At 40.7% G+C, this 23280-nt stretch overlaps 1 protein-coding gene across 1 annotated transcript in view; it reads left to right on the top strand.

The window, feature by feature from the left end:
* LOC120518354 (C-1-tetrahydrofolate synthase, cytoplasmic-like) overlaps positions 1 to 23280 on the top strand; it is an 87135-nt gene that overhangs the window by 7707 nt on the left and 56148 nt on the right. Inside the window, exons 2-5 of the mRNA XM_039741118.1 lie at positions 12937 to 13021; positions 18477 to 18536; positions 18776 to 18829; positions 20813 to 20949. Coding sequence (XP_039597052.1) covers positions 12937 to 13021; positions 18477 to 18536; positions 18776 to 18829; positions 20813 to 20949 — 336 coding nt within the window. The remainder of the gene's footprint in view (positions 1 to 12936; positions 13022 to 18476; positions 18537 to 18775; positions 18830 to 20812; positions 20950 to 23280) is intronic.

Raw genomic sequence — 23280 nt, 5'->3', positions numbered from 1 at the left:
GTTTAAAACTAAAATAAGCAATAAGGATTCAAAACCTTAACGAGCGAGACAACTAAAATGAAGCAGAAGTGTTACTTGAGCAATAAGTGCTTCTTATTAAGCAATTAGGTTGGAACAAAAACCTGCGGCCCTCCAGGGATGATTTGGCCCACCCCTGGTATGCAGACCTCTCCTGTTGCCATTTTCTTTCTCTCTACCCTTGAGATGCAACAGTTGTGCATTACTGCTGGCTGCCTTGTGCCAACCTAATGGTGCTCTTGCATACATTTTTACCATTCAGGCACCCCATCACTGTGTAAATAAAGCGACTTCTTCCTATGTGGTGAAACCTCCGAACAAGCTGCCTAGCATTTATTTTCCATGATGCATTTCTATTTTGACATTACTGTTTATATATTCATAGCTTTTGTATCTGGTGTTCAAATAGAGATGGAGAGACAGACAGCAGGTGGTAATCCTCTGCTACACGTCTGTGAGCATATTGCTGAAATGTGGGTGTGTGATGATTGATTTTTATATTCAGTGATTTTGACACTCATTTATTTAATCAGTTTTTAGTTACATACAGTAATTAGCAATACTTATTTTTTTTTCTTCCTGTAGGTGTAAGCAGAACTCAGCAATATTATACTCTGCTTTTTGACTAATGTCACATAGACATCAAGTGCCAACATTTAAAATGATGTCCTTGTATTTTGAACATTTTATTTTTTTCATAAGGTCCACATTTGACCCTCTGCATTATACTATATACTGTATATGCTGAAATGTGTGGTGCCCACTTTATTGATGTTGGTTACTCTCTGATGTGGATGGCAGTGCGGCCCTTTGATTTTGCTGACATCAAGAACCAGGCTATTGTCCTGGCACTACGGAGTTAGCGGGTAGACCTTTACTGTGTTAGCCATCTCTTGCTGGTGATCATGTCTAGGACGATCATGTCATCAGTAAGTTTAATGGAGGAATCGGAGCTGTGCTTGCTCACATAGTCAAATGTGAACAAGGAGTACAGAAGAGGCCTCCACGCACTATCCTATGGATTTGCTTTGTTGAGGGTCAGTTTGTCAGAAGTGATGGTGCTAATCCTGTTGGTTAGGAAATTAGAAATCCAGTTGCAGAGGGTGATGTTGAGTCCTAAATTGAGCAGGTTGGTGGTCAGCTTTGCTGATATAACCATTTTAAATACTGATCTGTAACCTAAAAACAGGAATCTGGTGTTTTGATTATTTAGATGTGCCAGGAACATGACATCTTCTGTGGATCAGTTGTAATGATATAAAACTGCAGGTGACCATGGCTATCTGCAACATTCGGTCCAATACGTCCTAGCAGCAGTCTCTCAAAGCACTGCATAACGAATGGAGCAAGTGCCACCAGTCTGCAGTAGTGCTGGGCGATATGGACTTAAATAGATATTGCAGTAATTTTGACCCAAAATGTGATATTCAGAAGTTCTCAATATGATCTCAAAACGTGTTAAAGATTGAAGGTCAGCACCATATAGACCTGTAGACTACCATTCAGAAGTTTGGGGTCAATTTTGATAGAAATCGATACCTTGTGTTAGCAAGATACCATTAAATTGATTTAAGAGTATAGTCAAGATATCACTAGTGTTTATAATGGTTATTATTGATGAAATGACCGATTTTTAATTTATTTATTCACATATGGCTGAAAGGTTCAATTTTTAGCAGCCATTCCTTCAGTGTCCTAATGGGTAGGTCCCTTAGCTCATCCCTAATTAGTCCTGTTTATACACTAATTGGTTATTAGAGAAACCTTTTGCATTGCATTAGCATTTGTGAAGCCTGTTATTCTATTCACTTGGGTTGCAAGGTACCAGCATTCCTAAAGTTCAGTTCTGGGTTCAGAAATTGCCAAAATGAAACAGCTTTCTCAAGAAGCATGCCAGTCTGTTGTCTTTTGGTAGAATATAAGTTATTCCATGTGACAGGTTGTCAAAAATGGAAGATTTCACACTAAGGTGTCTTATTACTGTTTTGAGAGAAGAGGGTAAACTGGAACAAATCAAGAGAGAAAAAAGAAAGGGAAGACCCAAAGGGACATCTGCATAAGAGGGGAAGAACATTAAAGTGTGAAGCATGAGAATCAAACTCTTGATAGGTTTTCGTTTGCCTTCTGCAGTAATGATCAGGAGCTAAATTACTTTTATAAGGGAGAATCTTTATTCAAATGGACTCTTCTCTTATCGTGGCATTTGGCTTTGGCTCTTCTAACACATATTTATAAGAGTTTTTTCTTATTTTTGAGCTTAGCACACCCCACTTCCTTAAATCACATGTATTAAGAACAGACTTTGGTTTGTTTTGATCACAGACCTCAGTAAAAGAAGTGTAATTGACTTTTAATTTTTCAGTAAATTTTTTAATTTTCATTTACTTTTTTAATCTAATTCTTTTCTTCAAAGAAACTTGTAAACTATTGGAACATAGCTCATTTGTTGGCATATTTCTAGTGTTAGTCCTGGCAAGTTATATGACTTACTCTTGTGGTAGAATTTGAATTGGTAGCCTCATGATTTCCATTCTAATGCTTTAAACTCCAGGCTACATTAGATAATCTTCTTCTTTTTTCGGCTGCTCCTGTTAGGGGTTGCGACAGCGGATCATCTTCTTCCATATTTTTCTGTCCTCTCCATCTTGCTCTGTCACACCCATCACCTGCATGTCCTCTCTCACCACATCCATAAACCTTCTCTTAGGCCTTCCTCTGCTCCTCTTCTTCTCTGGCAGCTCTTCCCTTAACATCCTTCTCCCAGTCTACTCAGCATCTCTCCTCTGCACATGTCCAAACCAGCACAATCTCGACTATCTGACTTTGTCTCCCAACTGTCCAACTTGAGCTGACCCTCTAATGTCCTCATTTCTAATCCTGTCCATCCTCATCACACGCAATGCAAATCTTAACATCTTTAACTCTGCCACCTCCAGCTCTGTCTCCAGCTTTCTGGTCAGTGCCACCGTCTCCAGCTCATATAACATAGCTGACCTCACTACCGTCCTGTAGACCTTCCCTTTCACTCTGGCTGATACAGTCACAAATCACTTTTGTCTCTCTTCTCCACCCACTCCACCCTGCCTGCACTCTCTTTTTCACTTCTCTTCCACAATCCCCATTACTCTGTACTGTTGATCCCAAGTATTTAAACTCATTCACCTTCGCCAACTCTACTCCTTGCATCCTCCTCATTCCACTGACCTCCCTCTCATTTACACACATATATTCTGTCTTGTTCCTACTGACCTTCATTCCTCTCTTCCCTAGAGCAGATCTCCACCTCTCCAGGGTCTCCTCAACCTGCTCCCTACTATCGCTACAGATCACAATGTCATCAGCACACATCACAGTCCTGTCTAATCTCGTCTGTCAACCTGTCCATCACCATTGCAAATAAGAAAGGGCTCAGAGCCGATCCCTGATATAATCCCACCTCCACCTTGAATGATTCCGTCACTCCTACCGCAGACCTCACCGCTGTCACACTTCCCTCGTACATATCCTGTACAACTCTTACATACTTCTCTGCCACTCCCGACTTCCTCATACAATACCACAGCTCCTCTCGAGGCACCCTGTCGTATGCTTTCTCCAGGTCCTCAAAGACGCAATGCAACTCCTTCTGGCCTTCTCTAAACTTCTCCATCAACATCCTCAGAGCCTCAGAACATATCCTGTACAACTCTTACAAACTTCTCTGCCACTCCCGATTTCCTCATACATTAGATAATGCTGGAAATTCATATATTAGTGCTGTATTCTCTTATTCATAAGTAGGATGTTCACACTCGGGGGACTACTTCTCTGTCCAAATTATCCAATGATTATTCACCCTAATGCTGTTATCAAACCCTGTTAATAGAGTTTAGGTTCCCTGGAACCAGGTTGCTGTCTCAGCACCAAGAGTCCTAGACTGGATGCAGATGCATAACAGACTACACACGCTACACACACACATCCTTTAAATGTGTTGGGAAGCCCAAGTCTTCAAGCCTACATAGTAGTGCTGGGTGGTATACCCGTTCATACCAAAAACTGCTTTTTATTTTTGTTATGATATGGATTTTTCTTATACTGCGACACCGGTTTAAACTGCCTAAACAACGTTCGAAACGTGGAAAACTGTTTAAGGGGGACTTTTTCACTGCTACACTGCTAAACAGGCATGCAACGGAGTACATGCGTTAGTGGAGGTATTGTGTGGTAAAAATGGACAGAGAACATTCTGAAACTGAAGCTGTAGCAGACGATAAAGTTGAACATGATGACACAGAAGAACTTTTGCTGGAAAAAGGAGCCGTGTCTGTTGTCTGGAGATACTTTGGATTTAAAATGTCAGATGTGGACCATTATGTTCAAATGTGTGAATACTGTTTCTATGCTACTGGATAATACTGAAAGCCAAGTTGTACTTGTTTCATTTTTTTCAATACTGTGTAATGTATCTGGGTACTGTGTAATAGTGTGACGACATGTTGACTTTAGTCTCGACATTTCCACTTTAATCTCGACGCTTATGATGAGAATAAAGTCGACATGTTGACTTTATTCTCGTAATTTGTTATTAAAGTAGAACATCGTAAACTAAACTTCATCTTAAAATGAATATTTAATTTACTAGATTTTCTCAAACCCCGTCATAAGTTATTTAGCACATTAAATGCTTTGTGTTAAGTTTTCCCGGAGCCATGTTAATCGCTACGTGCTTCTTAAACTGACTTCCTCTTGCACTAAGAGGAGACGCAGGCAGCACACAGAATACATTCATTTCATGATATTCCTGCTCCTTGAACATTTAGAATGCTAAGATAAATACTTGGTATAATTTTCATGATGAAATGCATTAAAGCATGTATTAATCATGTGGGGGCACGGTGGCATGGAGGTTGCACTGCAGCCTCGCAGCAATGGGGTCCCGGGTGTTCCCTGCTTTGAATTTGCATGTTTTTCCTGGTGGGTTTACTCGGCGTGATTCAGTTTCCTCACAAAGTCATGTAGGATGTGGAGTTTTGTTATGCTATATTAACCCTGCTAGTGCATGTATTTCTCGTATTCACCCTGCGATGTACTGGCGCCCTGTTCAGGATTACCACACAGTGCTTGCTGGGATGGGCGCATCCCTGAATGGATGGCATAATTAAACATGTATAACAAAGGTTTTTTTTTTTTTTTTAAAGTTCTGAACACTCCATGGTCTAAGATTTTAACAAGTTTTAATTTCACAAAGACGTTTATCATGTGGTAATTGCTTATGTGGAGAAAGAAAAAGGAAGGATAGGAACTGGGGGTTTGGTACGTCAGACAGAGACAGCATGCATGCAATAAAGAAAGCCCGCTCAGATGAACATCCACTGATTTCCGTGTTCGTGTCTCCGAACACCAGATCATGAACCCAACATTCACACAATATTTAAGTTAAACCTGTGCGATACCCATTCGTACATCCAGTTTTTTGGAGCCTCGTCACACCTGCCATAAAGTTCTCTACACCTGGGGACCCCTTACTGTGAGGGAGCAGCACTACCGCCACACTACTGTGCATGTTTAATACCTGCTTTAATGCATTTCATCATGAAAATTATACGAAGTCTTTATCTTAGCATTCTAAATGTTCAGAGAGCAGGAGTATCATGAAATGAATGTATTATGTGTGGTGATTGCTGCCTGCGCCACCTCTTAGTGTAGAGGAAGTCCGTTTTAGAAGCGCGTAGCGATGAACAACTGGGTCGGGGAACACTTGACACAAAGCATTTAATGTGCTACATTAAGTCATGACGGGGTTTGAGAAAATCTAGTAAATTAAACATTGATTTTAGGATGAAGTTTAGTTGACGACATTCTACTTTAATTCTAAAATAAACTATGAGAATAAAGTGTAAATGTTGACTTTATTCTCAACATATAGTTTTTTATTTCTTCCCTGTGTCCGTATTTTTTTTTCTTCACCGTGACCCTAATTCGCTTCCGTAGGGGTATACCACAAATAGCATTATAAATGCAAGTTGCAGTTTTATTATTTATGTATATACAGTAGCTTAGCTTGAAGCAAGGTCCTGTGGTCGAGGAGGGCTTGTGCCTCCTCCAGACCGCGAGGGGGCGTCCATCCTGGTTCTGTTGGGAGCCACGGGTCAAGGGCATGGAAGCCCAGCCCTGTAGGGGCCCGTGGCCACCGCCAGGCGGTGCCCCGATGCCGGTTTATCCCATGGGGTCCCCGGCTGGGGCTGGAGTCCGGCCGGGACGCCCAGAAGGACGTGAGGAGGGCTTGTGCCTCCTCCAGACCGCGAGGGGGCGTCCGTCCTGGTTCTGTTGGGGACTGTAGGGGCCCGTGGTCGCCGCCAGGCGGCGCTCCGATGCCGGTCTATCCCGTACGGTCCTCGGCTGGGGCTGGAGCCCGGCCGGGACGCCTTGGAGGGCCAGAGGAGGGCGAGTGCCTCCTCCAGACAGAGTGGGGGCGTCCGTCCTGGTTAGGCAGGGGGCCTCGGGTACAGGGCATGGAAGCCCAGCCCTGTAGGGACCGTGGCCACCGCCAGGTGGCGCCCAGTGCCTAATTATCCCGGAAGACTTTAGGTGTGGCCGGAGATCTGCCAGGAAGACAGCCGACACTTCCGCCACGCTGGGGCGTGGCTAAGGAGCAGATGCCGGAAACACCTGGGGCTCATCCGGGAGCATTAAATAAGGGGCCGCCTCCCTCCAGTCATTGGTGGATGTCGGGAGGAAGCGGACAGAGCTTGAGGAAGGACTGGAGGCAGCCAGGAAGGCACAAGAGACTGTGGGCCTGGACTTTGGGGGAAATCGGTGCGAGAGGGCACTGGGGGTGCACGTGAGAAAACTGTAAATAGTGTACATAATAAACAGTGTGTGGATTGAAAATATGATGTCTGTCTGTCTGTGCCGGGGCCAGCGTTCACAGTCCATATTAATGCAATTTGCCTTAATGATGGTTCAGTTGGTAAAGTCACCAAGTTGTACTTGTTTTATTTTATTTTTATTTGGTGAATACTGTGTAATGCACCTGGGCTTGAAGTCTTGAAGTAATAGTATTATTACTGGAAGTTGCACTGTTATTTATTTTATTGTTATTATTTATTAGTTTAAATATTATGCAGTTTAATGATGGTAAAGTTGTTTAAAAAGTCACTTTAACGTGTCAGTGGACAGAAATTGTTAACATTAACAGAAAGTGTAGTTGGTTTTCAAAACATATTCACTATTTATTCCTTTTCTAAGACATGTTCAGTCAATATAACTTTTGACAAGCACCTCTGGATATTTTACTAAGTCTAAATGCGTCTTTGGATGGTTGAAAATATGTTGTTTGCAAAGTTTGTTCAATAAAGAGGTTCTATATTTTGACTGCAACTGTCATGCAATGTGATTCCTTCTCTTCATTAGTGCCAACCCCTTAAAAACTGTAACTTTACGGGGCCATGCAAACCTGTATTAATACTTGTGTGCACATTAAATTATTTTTTGTACTACACTGCTCACAAAAATTAAAGGAACACTTTTTTTTATTGGGCCTGGCATGAAATCATTTAAACCTGTCTGATAATTTTCTGGTTGGTTAAGCAGCTGAGGTCATTGTTAATCACTTTCAGCTGTATTGGTGTTCATGGACTTAACGACAGGTGCACTAAAGTGGCAACAATTAGAAAACCCTCAAAACAGGACTGGTTTTACATGTGGAGGTCATTTCAAGTTTCTCCCTCTTGATCTTTGTTGGCTGGTTTTCCACTCGTGCTAGTTTTGGCTTGAGTAATCATCTCTACTGGCAGTATGAGGCGATTCCTTAACCCTACAGAAGTTGCACAGGTTGTCCAACTTCTCCAGGATGGCACATCCACACGTGCTGCAGCAAGAAGGTTTAATGTGTCTCCCAGCACAATCTCCAGAACATGGAGGAGATTTCAGGAGACTGGCTGTTATTCTCGGAGAGCTGGACAGGGCCGTAGAAGGTCCTCAACCCATCAGCAGGACCGATACCTGCTCCTTTGTGCAAGGCGGAACAGGCTGAGCACTGCTCGTGCCCTACAGAATGACCTCCAGAGGGCCACTGGTGTGAATGTCTCTACCCAAACAATCAGGAACAGACTTCATGAAGATGGCCTGAGGGCCCGACGTCCTGTAGTGGGCCCTGTGCTCACTGCCCAGCACCGTGGAGCTCGACTGGCATTTGCTCAAGAACACCAGAATTGGCAAGTCCGCCACTGGCCTGTACTTTTACAGACGAGAGCAGGTTCACCCGGAGCAGCTGTGATAGACGTAAAAGAGTCTGGAGAAGACAAGGAGAACGATATGCTGCCTGCAACGCGTTCAACATGACAGGTTTGGTGGTGGGTCAGTGATGGTCTGGGGAGGCATATCCATGGAGGGACGCACAGACATCTACTGCGTAGGAAATGGTGCTCTGACTGCCATAAGGTATCGAGATGAAATCCTTGAACCCATTGTCAGACCCTACGCTGGTGCAGTAGGTCCTGGTTTCCCCTAATGCACGACAATGCCCGCCTCATGTGGCAAGAGTATGCAGGCAGTACCTGGAGGATGAAGGAATTGAAACAATTGAATGGCCTTCATGATCCCCTGACTTAAACCCAATAGAACATCTGTGGGACATTATGTTTCGGTCCATTAGGCGCCAGGTTGCTCCTCAGACTGTACAACAGCTCAGGGATGCCCTCATACAGATCTGGGAGGAAATGCCACAAGACACCATGCGTCGTCTCATTAGGAGCATGCCCCGACGTTGTCAAGCATGCATACAAGCTCGTGGGGGCCACACAAGATACTGAAAAGCATTTTGAGTAGCAGAAATGAAGTTTTTGAAAAAATGGACTAGCCTGCCACATCTTCATTTCACTCTGATTTTAGGGTGTCTACACAATTGAGCCCTCTGTAGGCAGAAAACTTTTATTTCCATTAAAAGACTTGGCATCCTTTTGTTCCTAAGACATTGCCCTGTCGTTATTTGTATAGATATCCAACTTCATATTGAGATCTGATGTATCTAATGTGTTTCTTTTAAAGTGTTCCTTTAATTTTTGTGAGCAGTGTATGTACAATTCTCATGACAATGGAATAGGTTATTCTTAGCCAGCCTACTGCAGTAATTGCAGTGGAAAATCGGGTTAACTCATGCATGGGAACAAAATATCGTCGAATACCGTGAAGCTGGAATAATTTAGAAAAATACCGTGATATAGAATTTTGGTCATACCTCCCAGCACTACTACATAGACCTGGCAAGCACATGCAAGGTCCACAGTGCTCTTCTGAGTATGACTTAACTCTTGATATGCACGTAAATATTTGCGAAACCTGTTTAGTTCACTAAAAGCTTGGGTGGAGCCTGACGTTATGCTGGTACCTTTTGCTACAAGGCAACAACCTCTTCTGTACAGGACACTAGTTCTCTATGGCGAAGGATAAAATACAAATTCCAAATAAAAAATAACCAAGCATAGGGAGATTGTACAGACTCCACAAAAATATGTGACTTGAAACTGGGCAGGAAGCTGTGATACGTTCAACACATGCTAATCATGGTACCTTCTTGCTGCCCAACTCCAGTGAGCTATTATACCAACATATTGGCTTTGACAGAGGCACAGCGCGCCCCTGTAAAAGATATCCTGTTACTTTATTGAATATACATGTTTGAATTCATACTGTAAATGTATGCATTTTGGCCATATTTGTAATAACATCTGTGAGTAATGCTGACCTTCCCTCAAATCTGAGATTAGGCAGACTGCATGTTCTTTGCTGTAATCTCAATAGGGTGTTTAGTGTGCAACTAAGTCCGGAGCATATCTCAAAGTAGCAAAGTGCAGAATCATTTAATTGCCATAAACCAATCGGCCAAGTGAAGATGACAATAATAAAAAGTTGAACATTAATTTAGTAATGCTATTACCTAGGATCACATTCTCATTTACAGGATTGTTAAGACCCAATGTTTGCCTAGCAAATGTAGTGCACAGTTAATTTTTTCAATGATTTTAAAAAAGAATTTCGCAAAATAAAATTATTTTGTTGACAAATTGTAATAGGTATAACTTGTTAGGTTTTGTGTTTGCTTCTTCTCTTTCTTATGGCTGAGAATAGCTTCATATTATCACTGTAATAGCTCCTGCATATTTGAATATTGGCCATTATACTCGCCTTATTCTATTCTGGATAGCTGCAGACACATGCTGAGGAGTTTTTAATCTTCCATAAGCACATCAATTATTTGCATCAGCCATTCTTTTTGCAGATGGGGATTAGGGACACCCGTGAACTTTTCAGAAGGACAAGGCCGGTAACCTGCTGGGTCAGGTCTTTCACATGGTGGCTGTTGCTGACTTGCTTCGACTTGCTTCCACTGGGATTTCTCAGCTTCTTCAAAGTTGAGGTTGTGTACATGGAACTAAACCAGCTTCCTTGCCTTCAAATAGTTATGAGAGGTTTTGCAAAGGTTCTGGTTGTTTGGGAGACATTTGTTTTCCTTAACTAATTGGGCTTCACTTAGGGTTTTGAAAGCGTAGTCGATGATTGAGGGAGCTGTGAGCAACAGCATAGGTGGCCAGGGTGAGTCCACCGATGGCTTTTCTACAGGATATATGCAACATTTTTTGCATTCGAATGGCAAAGACCTCCTATACAGCCTCTTTCCTCGCTCCTCTCTTCTGGGCCATTGGTAGAGTCCGTAGCACTGATGCTGGTGTTTCCCAGTTGTGTTTGCAAACTCCTGGAGCAGGTTAACTCTGTTTTTGTCCTAGCAGATAACCTCTTCAAACGGTCGTAAAAGGTTAGCAGGTAATCCAGCTCCATTGTGAGGTAGGTCATGGAGAGGTCAACAATCACTTTGAAGCAATTGCAGAGTTGAGTAAGTGAGACTGGAGTAAAGATTGGAGTTCTCTGTAACACAGGCCTCAATGGGAGGGTGCCATAAAAGACGCCATTATTTAAAAAGACTCCTGTGAAAGGATGCCTGGAGTTTTCCAAAAAGCAGGAGAGTGACTCACTTAAGGTGCAAGTGTGACACTGCTCACACCTAGAGTGAAGTATTGTGATGGTAGCATTATGCCATGGGGCAGGGAGAGGACCTGTTTCATACTGCTAAAAACTTGAATCTTGAATGAAAGCTCATCATTTAGCAGAACAACAGTCCCAAGCGCAAGGTTAAGTGTGACCCAGGAGTGATTCTGGGACACAAAGGTGAATGTCTTGCAAATCCTTGGATCTACATCCAATTGAGAACGCGTGGCACTGTTTGAAATTTATGGTGCACAGGTGTCATCCAACCTAACCTCAAAAATCTGAAGCAAAAGCACCTGAAGGATAAAAATCACACTGAACAGCTTAGGTAGACTTTCCCTGAAAGACAAATCTTTTAAGGCTGAAAAAGCAGACTGTACAAAATATTTAAAGTGTTCACACTGAACACTTATACAGACAGCAAGTTTTCTCTTTCCTTAATATTTTAAGTAGCATAAAACAAAGTCTCGTTAAAAAATAATTTTGAGTTTCAGTGCTTTTGAATTAAAAAGTGTACGAGGATGTCAGTCTTCGATATTTGCATGTTTTAGTTTTGCGACTTCAAGCATTCACATGATTTTAGTTGTAAACTCATTTATACCCTTGCACACAGTAAAAAATAACCAAGCATAGGGAGATTGTACAGACTCCACAAAAATATGTGACTTGAAACTAGGCAGGAAGCTGTGATACGTTCACACATGCTAATCATGGTACCTTCTTGCTGCCCAACTCCAGTGAGCTGTTATACCAACATATTGGCTTTGACAGAGGCACAGTGCGCCCCTGTAAAAGATATCTTATGAAAAAATCAGAGTTGTAATGCGTGCAAGTTTAGGAAGCGGCTCGTATCCTGCTAGGTGCTTTGCCAGTCTTGTTCACCCTTCCATTGTAGAGTCAAGAAACTCCCTGTGCATTTGTTGCATATCTCCATTTGTGTTGCAGTTATGTCCCCAAAGCACAGTCCTTCAGTCTCTAGGCCCAAGCATACAAAGTCAGTGATGTGGCTTTGAGAGAAAATAAAGGTGTTAGATAAACCTTGTGCCGGAATATTGGCAGCTACTGTTGGTGTTAACAAATCGACCAATTTTAAAAATTGTTCTTTATTAATTTCTGCTAGTTGTTTATTTTCACAGGCTGTTGGCAGTCGTGTTAATGTGGTAGAACCGAAAGCTTTGTTCTTACTAGAGTCTGAACTTTCCCTTATAATTCTAAAAAGGACATGTAACTTTTCATAAAACTGTAACTACTTGGTTATTAGATGTGATTCATAAGCTATGATGCCTTCTAAGAAATTATAGAATATCTAAAATCATTTTTTAATGCTAACCAGCACACTCATTTTAGTTGATGCTTAAGCAATTGAAGCCTTTCTTATGCGTGTACTATTGGTTATATTTTAACTAAAAACTGTATTCTTAGGCCTGCTGGCTGACCTTGAGAGACTCGGCCTGACCCGATGAATTTGTTGGCAGATTGTGGGAAGAAAAAAGCATGATAAGCACAGTGCCCCTGGTCTAAGATATCTGGCAAAAGCAACATTTGCAGCTGGTGGCCCTGGAGAATGCCCCTGCTTTGTACTCCGAGGTGCCAGCATGTTACTTAGTACAATCCGTTTTGTTTTCAGTGTTCCAGCAAGTGCATGCTTTTTGTAAAAGCGTGGGAACATTCAGACCAAACTCTTTCTCTGGGCTTGTTGGTCATGGTTTTCAGGGAGGCTTTGAGGCTGAGCTGCCTACTCAGTGGCTTGGGAGGAAGAAGATTGTTTGCCCTCCTTGTTCCGGGGTCTTCGATCTCTCAGTAAGAATGCCCCAGTAATGCTTTGTATTTTTCATCTGTACTGGACTGGCAGCAGCCAAAGAAATGACACCTCTGTTTCTGTGTTTCCTCCAGCCAAATTCGTGAGAGACTAAAAGAGGAAGTCACCAAAATAAAAGCTGAAATGCCAGGTTTTGGACCAGGCCTTGCCATCTTACAGGTATGTGTGTGTCTCTTACCTAGTGTAGTGTTTAATGTGTTCATTTCCTGCAATATGCAGATTAAAAAAAATTGTAGTTCTCTTCAAATCAAGCATTTTTTATAGTAAGGTCTGGACAGCAGATGGATTAAATGCATACCAATTGGACTTATTTTAATTATTAAACTGATTAAAGAACACAAAAATAGATGAACGAATTAATGTATACAATATTTATGTCTAACTCAAGGTATAGACACTATTTTACAGTTTTACCTACACATCATTAGAATTTATTAATTAGTACTCGATGACATTACTGTTCATTAATTTGAACAGCATTTATGTCCAAGTTCAAACTACAGCTTTCCAAACCTTTTTGACATCCATTTGAGATATAACAGGAATTGTGAAGAATAAGGACTAATTCCTGAAAAACAAAGCATGTTTGTAATAATGCAGAGTGAGCACAGCCCAGCTGTACAAAGAGTGTAATTAGTTTCATAAACACTCCACTATGGCTTTATGGTTATGATCAGACTTTTTAAATTGTGCTTTACTAATGTGTGTATATAATTACACTTTATTAACCCTTGCTCAAAAAGACCACTATTACTGTTCAACTTCTCAGGATGCAGTTTGTGTCAATGGAACTTACAAATACTGAAACTTAAGACTAATTTCTACTAGATTTTTTTAGTTGACAAAAAATAAGTGTTATGGTAGTAAACGTAACCCAGAATGCAATTATAACAGATTTTTTATGTAGCCTACTTTGGGGTGGCAAGACCCCTGGTGCCCAACCCCAGTTGCAGCCAGAATCTCTATATATAATTCACTAACACAAGACAACCATGGAAAGCACGCCGGAAGGGGCGTGAATTCACTAAGCCGCCGACAAGTGAGACACCTATGGCGACGCAGGAAGGAGCCACGCCCACCAACTCCAAGACCATTGGATAAGACGACAACTCACAGAGCTACGCCCACCAACTCGGACGCGACGACAACAACAACAACATTTATTTATACAGTAATCCCTCCTCGATCGCGGGGGTTTGCGTTCCAGATCCCCCCGCGATAGGTGAAAATCCACAAGTAGAAACCATATGTTTGTATGGTTATTTTTATATATTTTAAGCCCTTATAAACTCTCCCACACTGTTTATAAATATTCCCCAGAGTTATACAGCATAACCCCTTTGTATTCTCTTAGATATTAGGTAAGATTCATTGAAATTATGTATATAAACACACTGTTTATATACAGTAAAACCTAAATATTATTTTAAAGATATTGAGTGTCTCCGATATCACATGTTACAGCCATTACGATAGACATGCCACCAGCAATAAATACGTACAATGCAACAAAAATAGTATACAGTAAATGTGTGTACAGTGACACTAAACGTACATACATGTACTAAGTACTGTAAGTAGAAAATTAATTATGGTTACTCACCAACAATGACACGATGACTTGTCCGATAACAATGAGTTTTATTTTACTGCACAACAAAGGAGAGCGTTACAGCCCTTAAAGGTGCCACATCAGGCGATTGTGTAGCACTGCCGTTCTTCTTCTTCTTGCAGTCTTCAATCCAAATCCCTAAAGCAGATTCCATCCAGACTACTGCCTTATTACATCCACTTACAACTCGTTTTACACCCTGGTTAAAAGGACACTGCGCCGTAGATCTTATATTCCTTTCCTACTTTTAAATAAAAGAATCGTAGCCTTCAACAAATCCAAAACGCTTACCTTTTCAGCAATCGCTAACATCTTCCGCTTATGCTTGGGCACGCCCCTGAAGCAGTAGCAGATCGCTTTGGAGCCATAATGAAGGGCTTGACTATACACAAAGATAAACACAAAGAGCACAACTCTTTACACAGCGAAACACGCTGATGCTGAATGAGTGAGACAAACTTTCTGGTTAACACTGCATTCAGCAGGCAGGAACTTAACTGCGTGCTCTGATTGGTTAGCTTCTCAGTCATCCACCAATAGCCCCTTGTATGAAATCAACTGGGCAAACCAACTGAGGGAGCATGTACAGGAAGTAAAAAGACACATTGTCCGCAGAACCCGCGAAGCAGCGAAAAATCTGCGTTATATATTTAGTTATGCTTTCATATAAAATCCGTGATAGAGCGAAACCGCGAAAGTCAAAGCGCGATATAGTGAGGGATTAGTGTATAGCACATTTTCATACAAAAAATGTAGCTCAAAGTGCTTTAACAAAATGAAGAACAGAAAAATAGAAGACAGTAAAAATAAGTCAACATTAATTAACATAGAATAAATAAGGTCCATGGCCAGGGTGGACAGAAAAACAAAAAAACTCCAGACGGCTGGAGAAAAAAAATCTGCAGGGATTCCAGACCATGAGACCACCCAGTCCCCTCTGGGCAATCTACCTAACATAAATGAAACAGTCCTCTTTAGGCGCTTTTCCACTGCATAGTACGGCACGACACGGTTCAGTTCAGCTCACTTTTAGGGGTTTTCCACTGGGAACAGTACCTGGTACCTGGTGCTTTTTTTCGTACCACCTCAGCCGAGGTTCCAAGCGCGAACCGCTACCAAAATGTGACGGTAAACTCTGCTGGTCACTGATTGGCGGAGAAAATCGTCATTACTGCGTCACTGAACTTGCAACACGAGACACAACAGACCCACTAGATTTTTAGCACAGCCAGCAAAGGTTCGGACGCACCATTTTGTTTTAACCAAAAATGGCTGTTTCGTGGTCTATTGAGGAAGTACAGACGTTCCTCGTTGGTAGCCGAGGAGCGGATCCAGCGAGAGCTGGATGGGGCGACGCGAAATAAAAAAGTTTTTCAGGAGGTCGCTAAGCTCTTGGGCGCACATGGCTACCATCGGACTTACAAACAGTGTAGGGACAAGTTAAAAATGAAGAGCGAGCAGTAGAGGCGCAACTATAACGACACGTGAATAATCCCACCCACTCTAAAGCGGTACTAAACTGCAGTCGAAACGCAAACTGAGCCGAACCAAGGTGAGCTGTACTGAACCGTGCTGTGCCGTACTATGCAGTGGAAAAGCGCCATTTGTATTTAGGGTTCTCATGGAAGGACTTGATGATGAAAAACATGATGATGATGACACTGAAAAACCGGCGTCATTTATATTCGTCTGTTGTAGAGGTCACATGCAGCTCCGACCCACGTTGACTGTTCATAGAGGCATGTTTCTCGCGGAGGTGAATCGCCATATGCAGCGTGTGAAACGGTTTGCGAGGGGTATCCCATGGGATCCTTAAAACATTCCTTTACAACTGAGGTTAAAACACAATGAAGTGAGCAGTCTTTAAAAAACGAGTTTTCAGTTACGACGCACGACTGCATGCACCATAGCACACTGTTTTACACGCTACATACAGCAATTCGCATTCGCGACAAACATGCGTCTTCTTAGATGCTCCTGCAGGAACACAGAAAGTCTATGTGAGTCACAGGTGCATCTGGACTGTGCGAAGACGACAACAACTCAAGTGACGAGTTGGAGGTGGGTGAAATGTGATGTGAGTAAGCCAACAGAAGAACAACTAAGTCGGGGCCTTCAACTCCAACCAGTTGCTTATCCAAGTGGTGATTCTTGTCGTCCATTAAACTCGTTCTTTAATTCCATGGCTTGTTGCTGCTCTCATTGTGCAATAGCAGACATTTACAAAATTGTTGATTTCATCTTTTCTAAGAGAACCATTAAAATGTTATTGGGGACCTGAGCAGATGAACATTCCTGAGACCTTCATCTTTCTTTCTTTTCAGATATTGTATGATGGACACTGCTTGCTGGTCCTGCTTCGGCTCATTTTGTATCTTATTGTTTGGCTGCTAATTAAGGAAAAAGAAGCCATTGAGGGGTTGAACTCTTCAACAGCACATCAATTAAAATTGTTTCAAAAGAAGTTGGCAGCAATAACAGGTCACAAATTAAGAAAAGGGTTAGAATGAAAACCTGCAGCCACTGTGGCTGTCCAGGACTGGAGTTTGACACCACTGCTTTAGACACTTTAGCAGCAGTCACATCATCTGCATTTTCTCCAGTTAGACATTTTGCTACTGTTAAGAAGATTTACTATTAAACATTTGTATTGTTATGAAAAGTGTTTGTCTAAATGATGTCTAAATCCATCCATCCATCCATTTTCTAACCCGCTGAATCCGAATAGGGTCACGGGGGTCTGCTGGAGCCAATCCCAGCCAACACAGGGCACAAGGCAGGAACCAATCCTGGGCAGGGTGCCAACCCACCGCAGGACACACACAAACACACCAGGGCCAATTTTAGAATCGCCAATCCACCTAACCGGCATGTCTTTGGACTGTGGGTTGAAACCGGAGCGCCCAGAGGAAACCCACGCAGACACGGGAGAACATGCAAACTCCACACAGGGAGGACCGGAAGCGAACCGGTCTCCTAACTGCGAGGCAGCAGCGCTACCACTGCGCCACCGTGCCGCCCGATGTCTAAATAATTTGGCTTAAAAAAAAAAAAAAGGTCAAAACAGAAGCACCATATTGAAATATGATAGATCAGAAGAGCCCTCTGGAGCCTTGGTTTAGGGTTGTGTATGTTGGTTCTGAGGGAGCCAGTCACTGTATTGTGTCATGATGTGGTATTCCAGACTTCTCTGTTGCTCATTTCTGATTACAATCTATCTTACTATATAAAAGAGGTCGGGATTGTCCTTCCGTCCTGTGAGTGCTACGCAGGCACAGAGTTTCACACACGCCCCGTCCATTTTGCAATGCACGATGGGATTTGTAGTTTTGTTTTTCCAGGTAAAAGATGATTTTCTACTCCAGACTGTGCGATATCATCTTCTTCTTTCTTACTATATAAAAGCGGTCGGGATTGTCCTTCCGTCCCATGAGTGGAAAGCGTAGCGGTATTCCGCTTATCACAGACTTACTACTTACAGCTTGCGGTACGAAGCGACATGATGTGAGCAGAGTTCTGGTGCTCCCTTCGTTCCCTTGCTTTTGTGCGCGATGTGCTGGAAAAACAGACAAAATTATGTCTCTGGAAATAAATAATGTTGATGGAGTACAAATGCCTCACCGTGTAGTAAATATCAGGGGGGTTCAAAAGGGCGACCTCAATACAGAAAAAAAGTTTACATTTCATCACAAAAATAACAGAAACTACGAGTATTAAAGTAATACCGCTCAAATGCAATATAACCAAATTAATGAGTCTGTATAAAATATCAAATTGATCTACATAGTGAATTGCCTTAAGAAGTGGTCAACTTAAAAGTCGATCACCTTAAAAGGCGGGTGAGTCTAGTATAAATTAAAGTGCTCTTGCAGCAATCATTGCTTTGACTTGAGCTTTCTTGGATTTCTCTGCAATTTACTAACACTTTTTTTCCTATATGATGATTCTGACTCATATTGTCAGTAATTACTAAATATTAAAAAAATATATTTTTTGTTGCAGGTTGGAAATCGGGATGACTCTAATCTTTATATCAGTATGAAGCTAAAAGCTGCAGCTGAGGTGAGGAATGACACAGGAGCTCATCAAATTCGATCTAATAAAAAGAAAACTATTCCTTCAGCCTCTACCTTGAAACTTCAAACTTTTTGTTTCTGCTAAGTCCTTCATAGAAGAATTATTTTTAAATAAAAAAGGCTGAAGAAACTGCAAACCTAGTTATACCGTATATAAAAGTAGTGCTCGTGGTACATTTTTCTATAACGAATAATGAATGTGTTTTCATTTATTTGTTAACTTAGATTGGAATCCATGCCATCCATGTAAGGCTGCCAAAAAGTGCAACGGAAGATGAAGTAAGCAAACCGTACCTCTCATTTCACATCGTTCTCCTAAAAGAAAGTCATTTTTTTCTATTATTGCTTTTTAGTTTAAGATAACAATTAATTTGTCTTGGCAACTACTTTCTCCAAGCGAACAAATATATCTGCCTAAAAATTGAATGTTAGGTTACTGAACTTCCTCAGCTTCCATAGAGCTATTGATTATTTGTTTTTTCCTATGAGGATGAGGATTGTTGATTTATTTCTAGTAAGGTATAAACACATTCAGTTGTTCTGTATGGACAGGGATAATCATTTTATTTTTATTATGGTATAAAGTTGTTGCATACTGTGTAAGAAGTCCACTGATGAAATTCTGGAAGGTGCCGAGCATTCTGACTTCTAAAGGAATTTTCCTTTCCGGTATTTGTTGGTTACTTTTTGACCAAATCCATTTGTGAACAGATTACATAATTTTGCTGTACTGTACATCTGTTTGTTAACTTGAACTTTGGTATTCAAGCTTGTATGCAAGCTGTGTGGTACATGAAATGACACTTAGTCACTAAAGGCAGAACCCGAACCACAGGTGGAAAAAAGAAATGACATTGGAAGGAAAGTGCATAGGTGAAACGGTGGAGCTGATACATGTGGGTGAGGAGAAACTACCTAAAGGTAGTTTGGACCTGTGGGTTAAAATGCAGAGAGTAAAGAAGTATGCTGTGACAGAGGTGTTGGTGATGAGGATAGAATGGGGGCTGATAGACATGGTGCACTAAATAAATGGAATGAAAATAAAACATTTGGGTGATAAAAAGGTAACTGTTGTGAAATGAATAGCCTTGACACACGCAAGAAGGTTTGGGGCAGCCACCCATATATTGTCCCTGGCTGCAAAGGGCTTTTTGTACAGCACTCGTGTGCACTGTTTTGAGTTCTCCACTGAACTGAATGGTGGAGGAAAGATGGCGGCTTTATAAGGCGAAAGGCGGAAGTGATGTCATCTGGCCAGACCCGGAAGTGACTTAAGTCTGGGGGCCGGAACAGGAAATGTCGTTGAATCCGGCAGGTTTTCCCATATTTGGCCTGTAGAGATAACAGAGGTAGGTTTAGTGTACCCTGCCACCCCCTGGCCTGGCGGGTAATTACCTCCACTTGGTCCACTCAGCTCACTCCTAATCGCACGTGTGTGACACTGTGTAACCTGTTTAAACTCAGTGTTGTTGGTATATCCAGTTGTGGATGAACTATGATTTCTTTGTTATTAAATAACATGAGCATTTTGAGGTGCCCAAAAGCTTCTTGTTGCCTATTGGCAACAATTTTATATCATTTGACTGAAATCACACGGTTTCGCATAGGTAAAAACTGACAGTTGTCTAGATTGTTGTGTATAAATGCAGAGAATATGTTATATTTTTTCCCCAATTCAAACAATTTCTGCAAAATCTTGATCCCCATAATACAACAGTGAACATCAACTTAAATTTATTTTGCTACTGCAGTGATGCTTTTCATTTAACCTGTATGTGTCTAATGTTTGTTATTTCTCAATCTGTAGGTCTGTAGTTACATATCTTATTCTGACACTGTGTTTTCTTATTTTATTTATAAACTATGATAGTTACACATATATATTGTAATCTCTGTATGCCTAAATGGGTGTTTATTTTTTGATGTAGCTGAAGGACTGGTGCACTTTCATGACTCCCCAATTCATAATGAAAGGGAGTGGAGTGTTTTTTTTTTAATTCTCCGCAAAGTGACAAATTGTTGGCTCCTTTAAAATTCTTTAGAGTTTTAAGGCTGAGCTTCAGTATAAAATGTATCTGTATCTTCAGCGTTCTACGGATTTTCCGACCTACTTTTTATTGAATAATATTTTAATAAAAGCGTTGCCTGGTGGCAGTTTTAATGAAGATCTGCCTTTGCCAAGGTATTATGTCAGGGTTTCTTTTTAGCGAATCGCTCTACCTCTATAATTATCATAGTTTGACTCTTTTATTCATTTCTTAGGTCTTAAGAAACATTGTACAAATTAATGAGGATCCATCTCTCCATGGTCTAATTGTACAACTTCCACTGGATTCTGTTAACCCAATCAATACTGAGAAAGTCACTAATGCCGTTTCACCTGAGAAGGATGTGGATGGGTAAGTTTGTGTTTTTAATCACTTAACCATGATTTTTTTTTTTTCAGCTTTTGAGTGTTCCTTGCTGAATCCAGTGCAGTCATTAAGGTGCAGCATGCAATCTCAAAAGGAAATGTGAAAAGTGGGTGCTCAGATATTTGAGGCAATTTTGGCATTCACATATTGTTATATCATATTTGATAAAATTCAAGTCAGGAGACACTTTCTTTGATAGTAGACAGCTAGTTCTAGAACTCTCCCAACTTTTTATTTTGTTGTTTCCCACTTTACATTTTCCATTTAAAAGAAATACAGGGAGAACATGCAAACTCTGCATGGTGACAGGACAGCCTGGTTATGTGGAGTTTTGATGCAGTACCACTACCCTCTGCATTACTGTGCTGCTCCAAAGAAAAAGCTATTTTTCTGAAATGTCTCAAATATTTAGCATTTAATTATTTATCAAATATTTTTGAACATCTTGTCAATATATTGTCAACAATTTCCATTACAGTCGGTCCTCGTTTATCGCGGTTAATCAGTTCCAGACTCGACCGCGATAAATGAATTTCTGTGAAGTAGGATTCTTCATTTATAAATCGAATATTTTCGCAGTTAGAGCATAGAAAACCTGCTTACGACCTTCTAAATACGTTTTTGTAACATTATTAGAGCCCTCTAGACATGAAATAACACCCTTTAGTCACCATTACACTCGTATTACCCGATATATTAGACAAAATAAGAGAAAATAAGACATATTAGACGTTACAAATATCATATTATTATTGTACATTTAATTACACACACACACACACACACAGTTCTTGCACACAACCACTAACCTAGAGTTTCACCTTCTCCTGGATGGTAAGCATCTTCCTCCGGCGCTTAGTTTCATTGTCAGAAGGCTTAGAAGAAGCAGCACGTTTAGGAGCCATCGTGGGGCTTAGATAAAAGTTTTTAGAAATTGCAAACACTTACAAGAGCAAAGATGCTTCCGATGCGTAGCAATGTAGAAGCGTGTATGAGAGAAACGAAATTGCATGAGGTTGAGCCAATCAGTGGCCAGGATAGGAAGATAGGAGGATAGGATAGGATAGGATAGTCAATCAGTGAACAGCACGCTCTGATTGGCTTGGTTTCACTACACTCGATTTTTTGGAAAAAAGTTATTGCCCACACACAAGGAGTGATCGAGCGGTTGCACCTGGCATTGAAGGATTTGCGGGGGTGCTCGAATACATAGACCTACAGTCCATACATACAGTAATTTTAATTTTAATTGTAATACAGGGGTGTATAATTGACTCGGACAACCGAGCACGCACTGTATCATTTTCACTGTCTCGATCAACTTTTTAATGAATATATTTGAAAAAAAAACGCAATAGAGTGAAGCCGCAAAAGTCGAAGCGTGAAGTGCCGAGGGATGACTGTATAATATTTTACAGCAGTAAATATAAAAATCCATCCATTTTCTAATTAAATCCCCAGTTCAGGCCTAGGCGGACTAGAGCACAAGTAGTATAGTCAAATTGTAATTTGTAATAAAAAATACAATTTGAAAAGAAAGTGAAGTTAAATATTTAGAGCATGGTATTCTTGTTTAATTATTTTAAGTTTCAGGGTTTACATTATTAGATCTTTTATTGTAGCTAATTCACAAATTTGACATTTTTCTTACGTTTTAAAATGAATGTTTTTATTATCTCTTTTTGTCTGACTATAGCAGTTATAATCTGCTATGATGACAGTACAATGGAGATATCATCTACAATTAGATGATATCATCTAATATATCATTAAGATTATTCATTAAACCGTCAATTTTCCATATCCACTTTATCTAGATATCTGCATGTGGGGTTCAAGAGCTTATATTGCTGTTTCTTCAGAAGTATTTAGTCTCCAGAATATTTTAGCCTGTTTCTGTAGGTTTTTTTGCTTATTGTTACTTTAATAATCATTTTTTTTTTGTAAATATGACTTGGAATATTTTTACAATCTCTTTCTGAGTCTTTGTTTATTAATTGTTTCAATTTAATACATTTCTGCAAGTCAGATTGATTTAATTTGCAAAATCTTATCTTTTTAAAGGATTACTAAAACACACATTAAAGTAAGCTACATTTTTGAAAAGCATCTACTTACTGTATTACTATGCCAAAAAACTTTAATTGTCAAATAACATTTCAGTTTACAGAGAGATCTCAGTAAGTACGTCTTCAATTAAGAGTTTGAAGAAGGAGGTGGTAGCCTTTTTTTTTTAACAGTGTTTTTCTCAAACTGGCCACCTCTTTTATAAAAATGACTATCCTTCACCAGAAGATCAGCCTCAATACTAGTGTG

The sequence above is a fragment of the Polypterus senegalus genome, chromosome 18, assembly GCF_016835505.1.
Source record: "Polypterus senegalus isolate Bchr_013 chromosome 18, ASM1683550v1, whole genome shotgun sequence".
NCBI lineage: Eukaryota > Metazoa > Chordata > Cladistia > Polypteriformes > Polypteridae > Polypterus > Polypterus senegalus.
The sequence above is the reverse complement of the archived record's forward strand: the minus strand, read 5'-3'. Positions and strand labels throughout refer to the sequence as shown.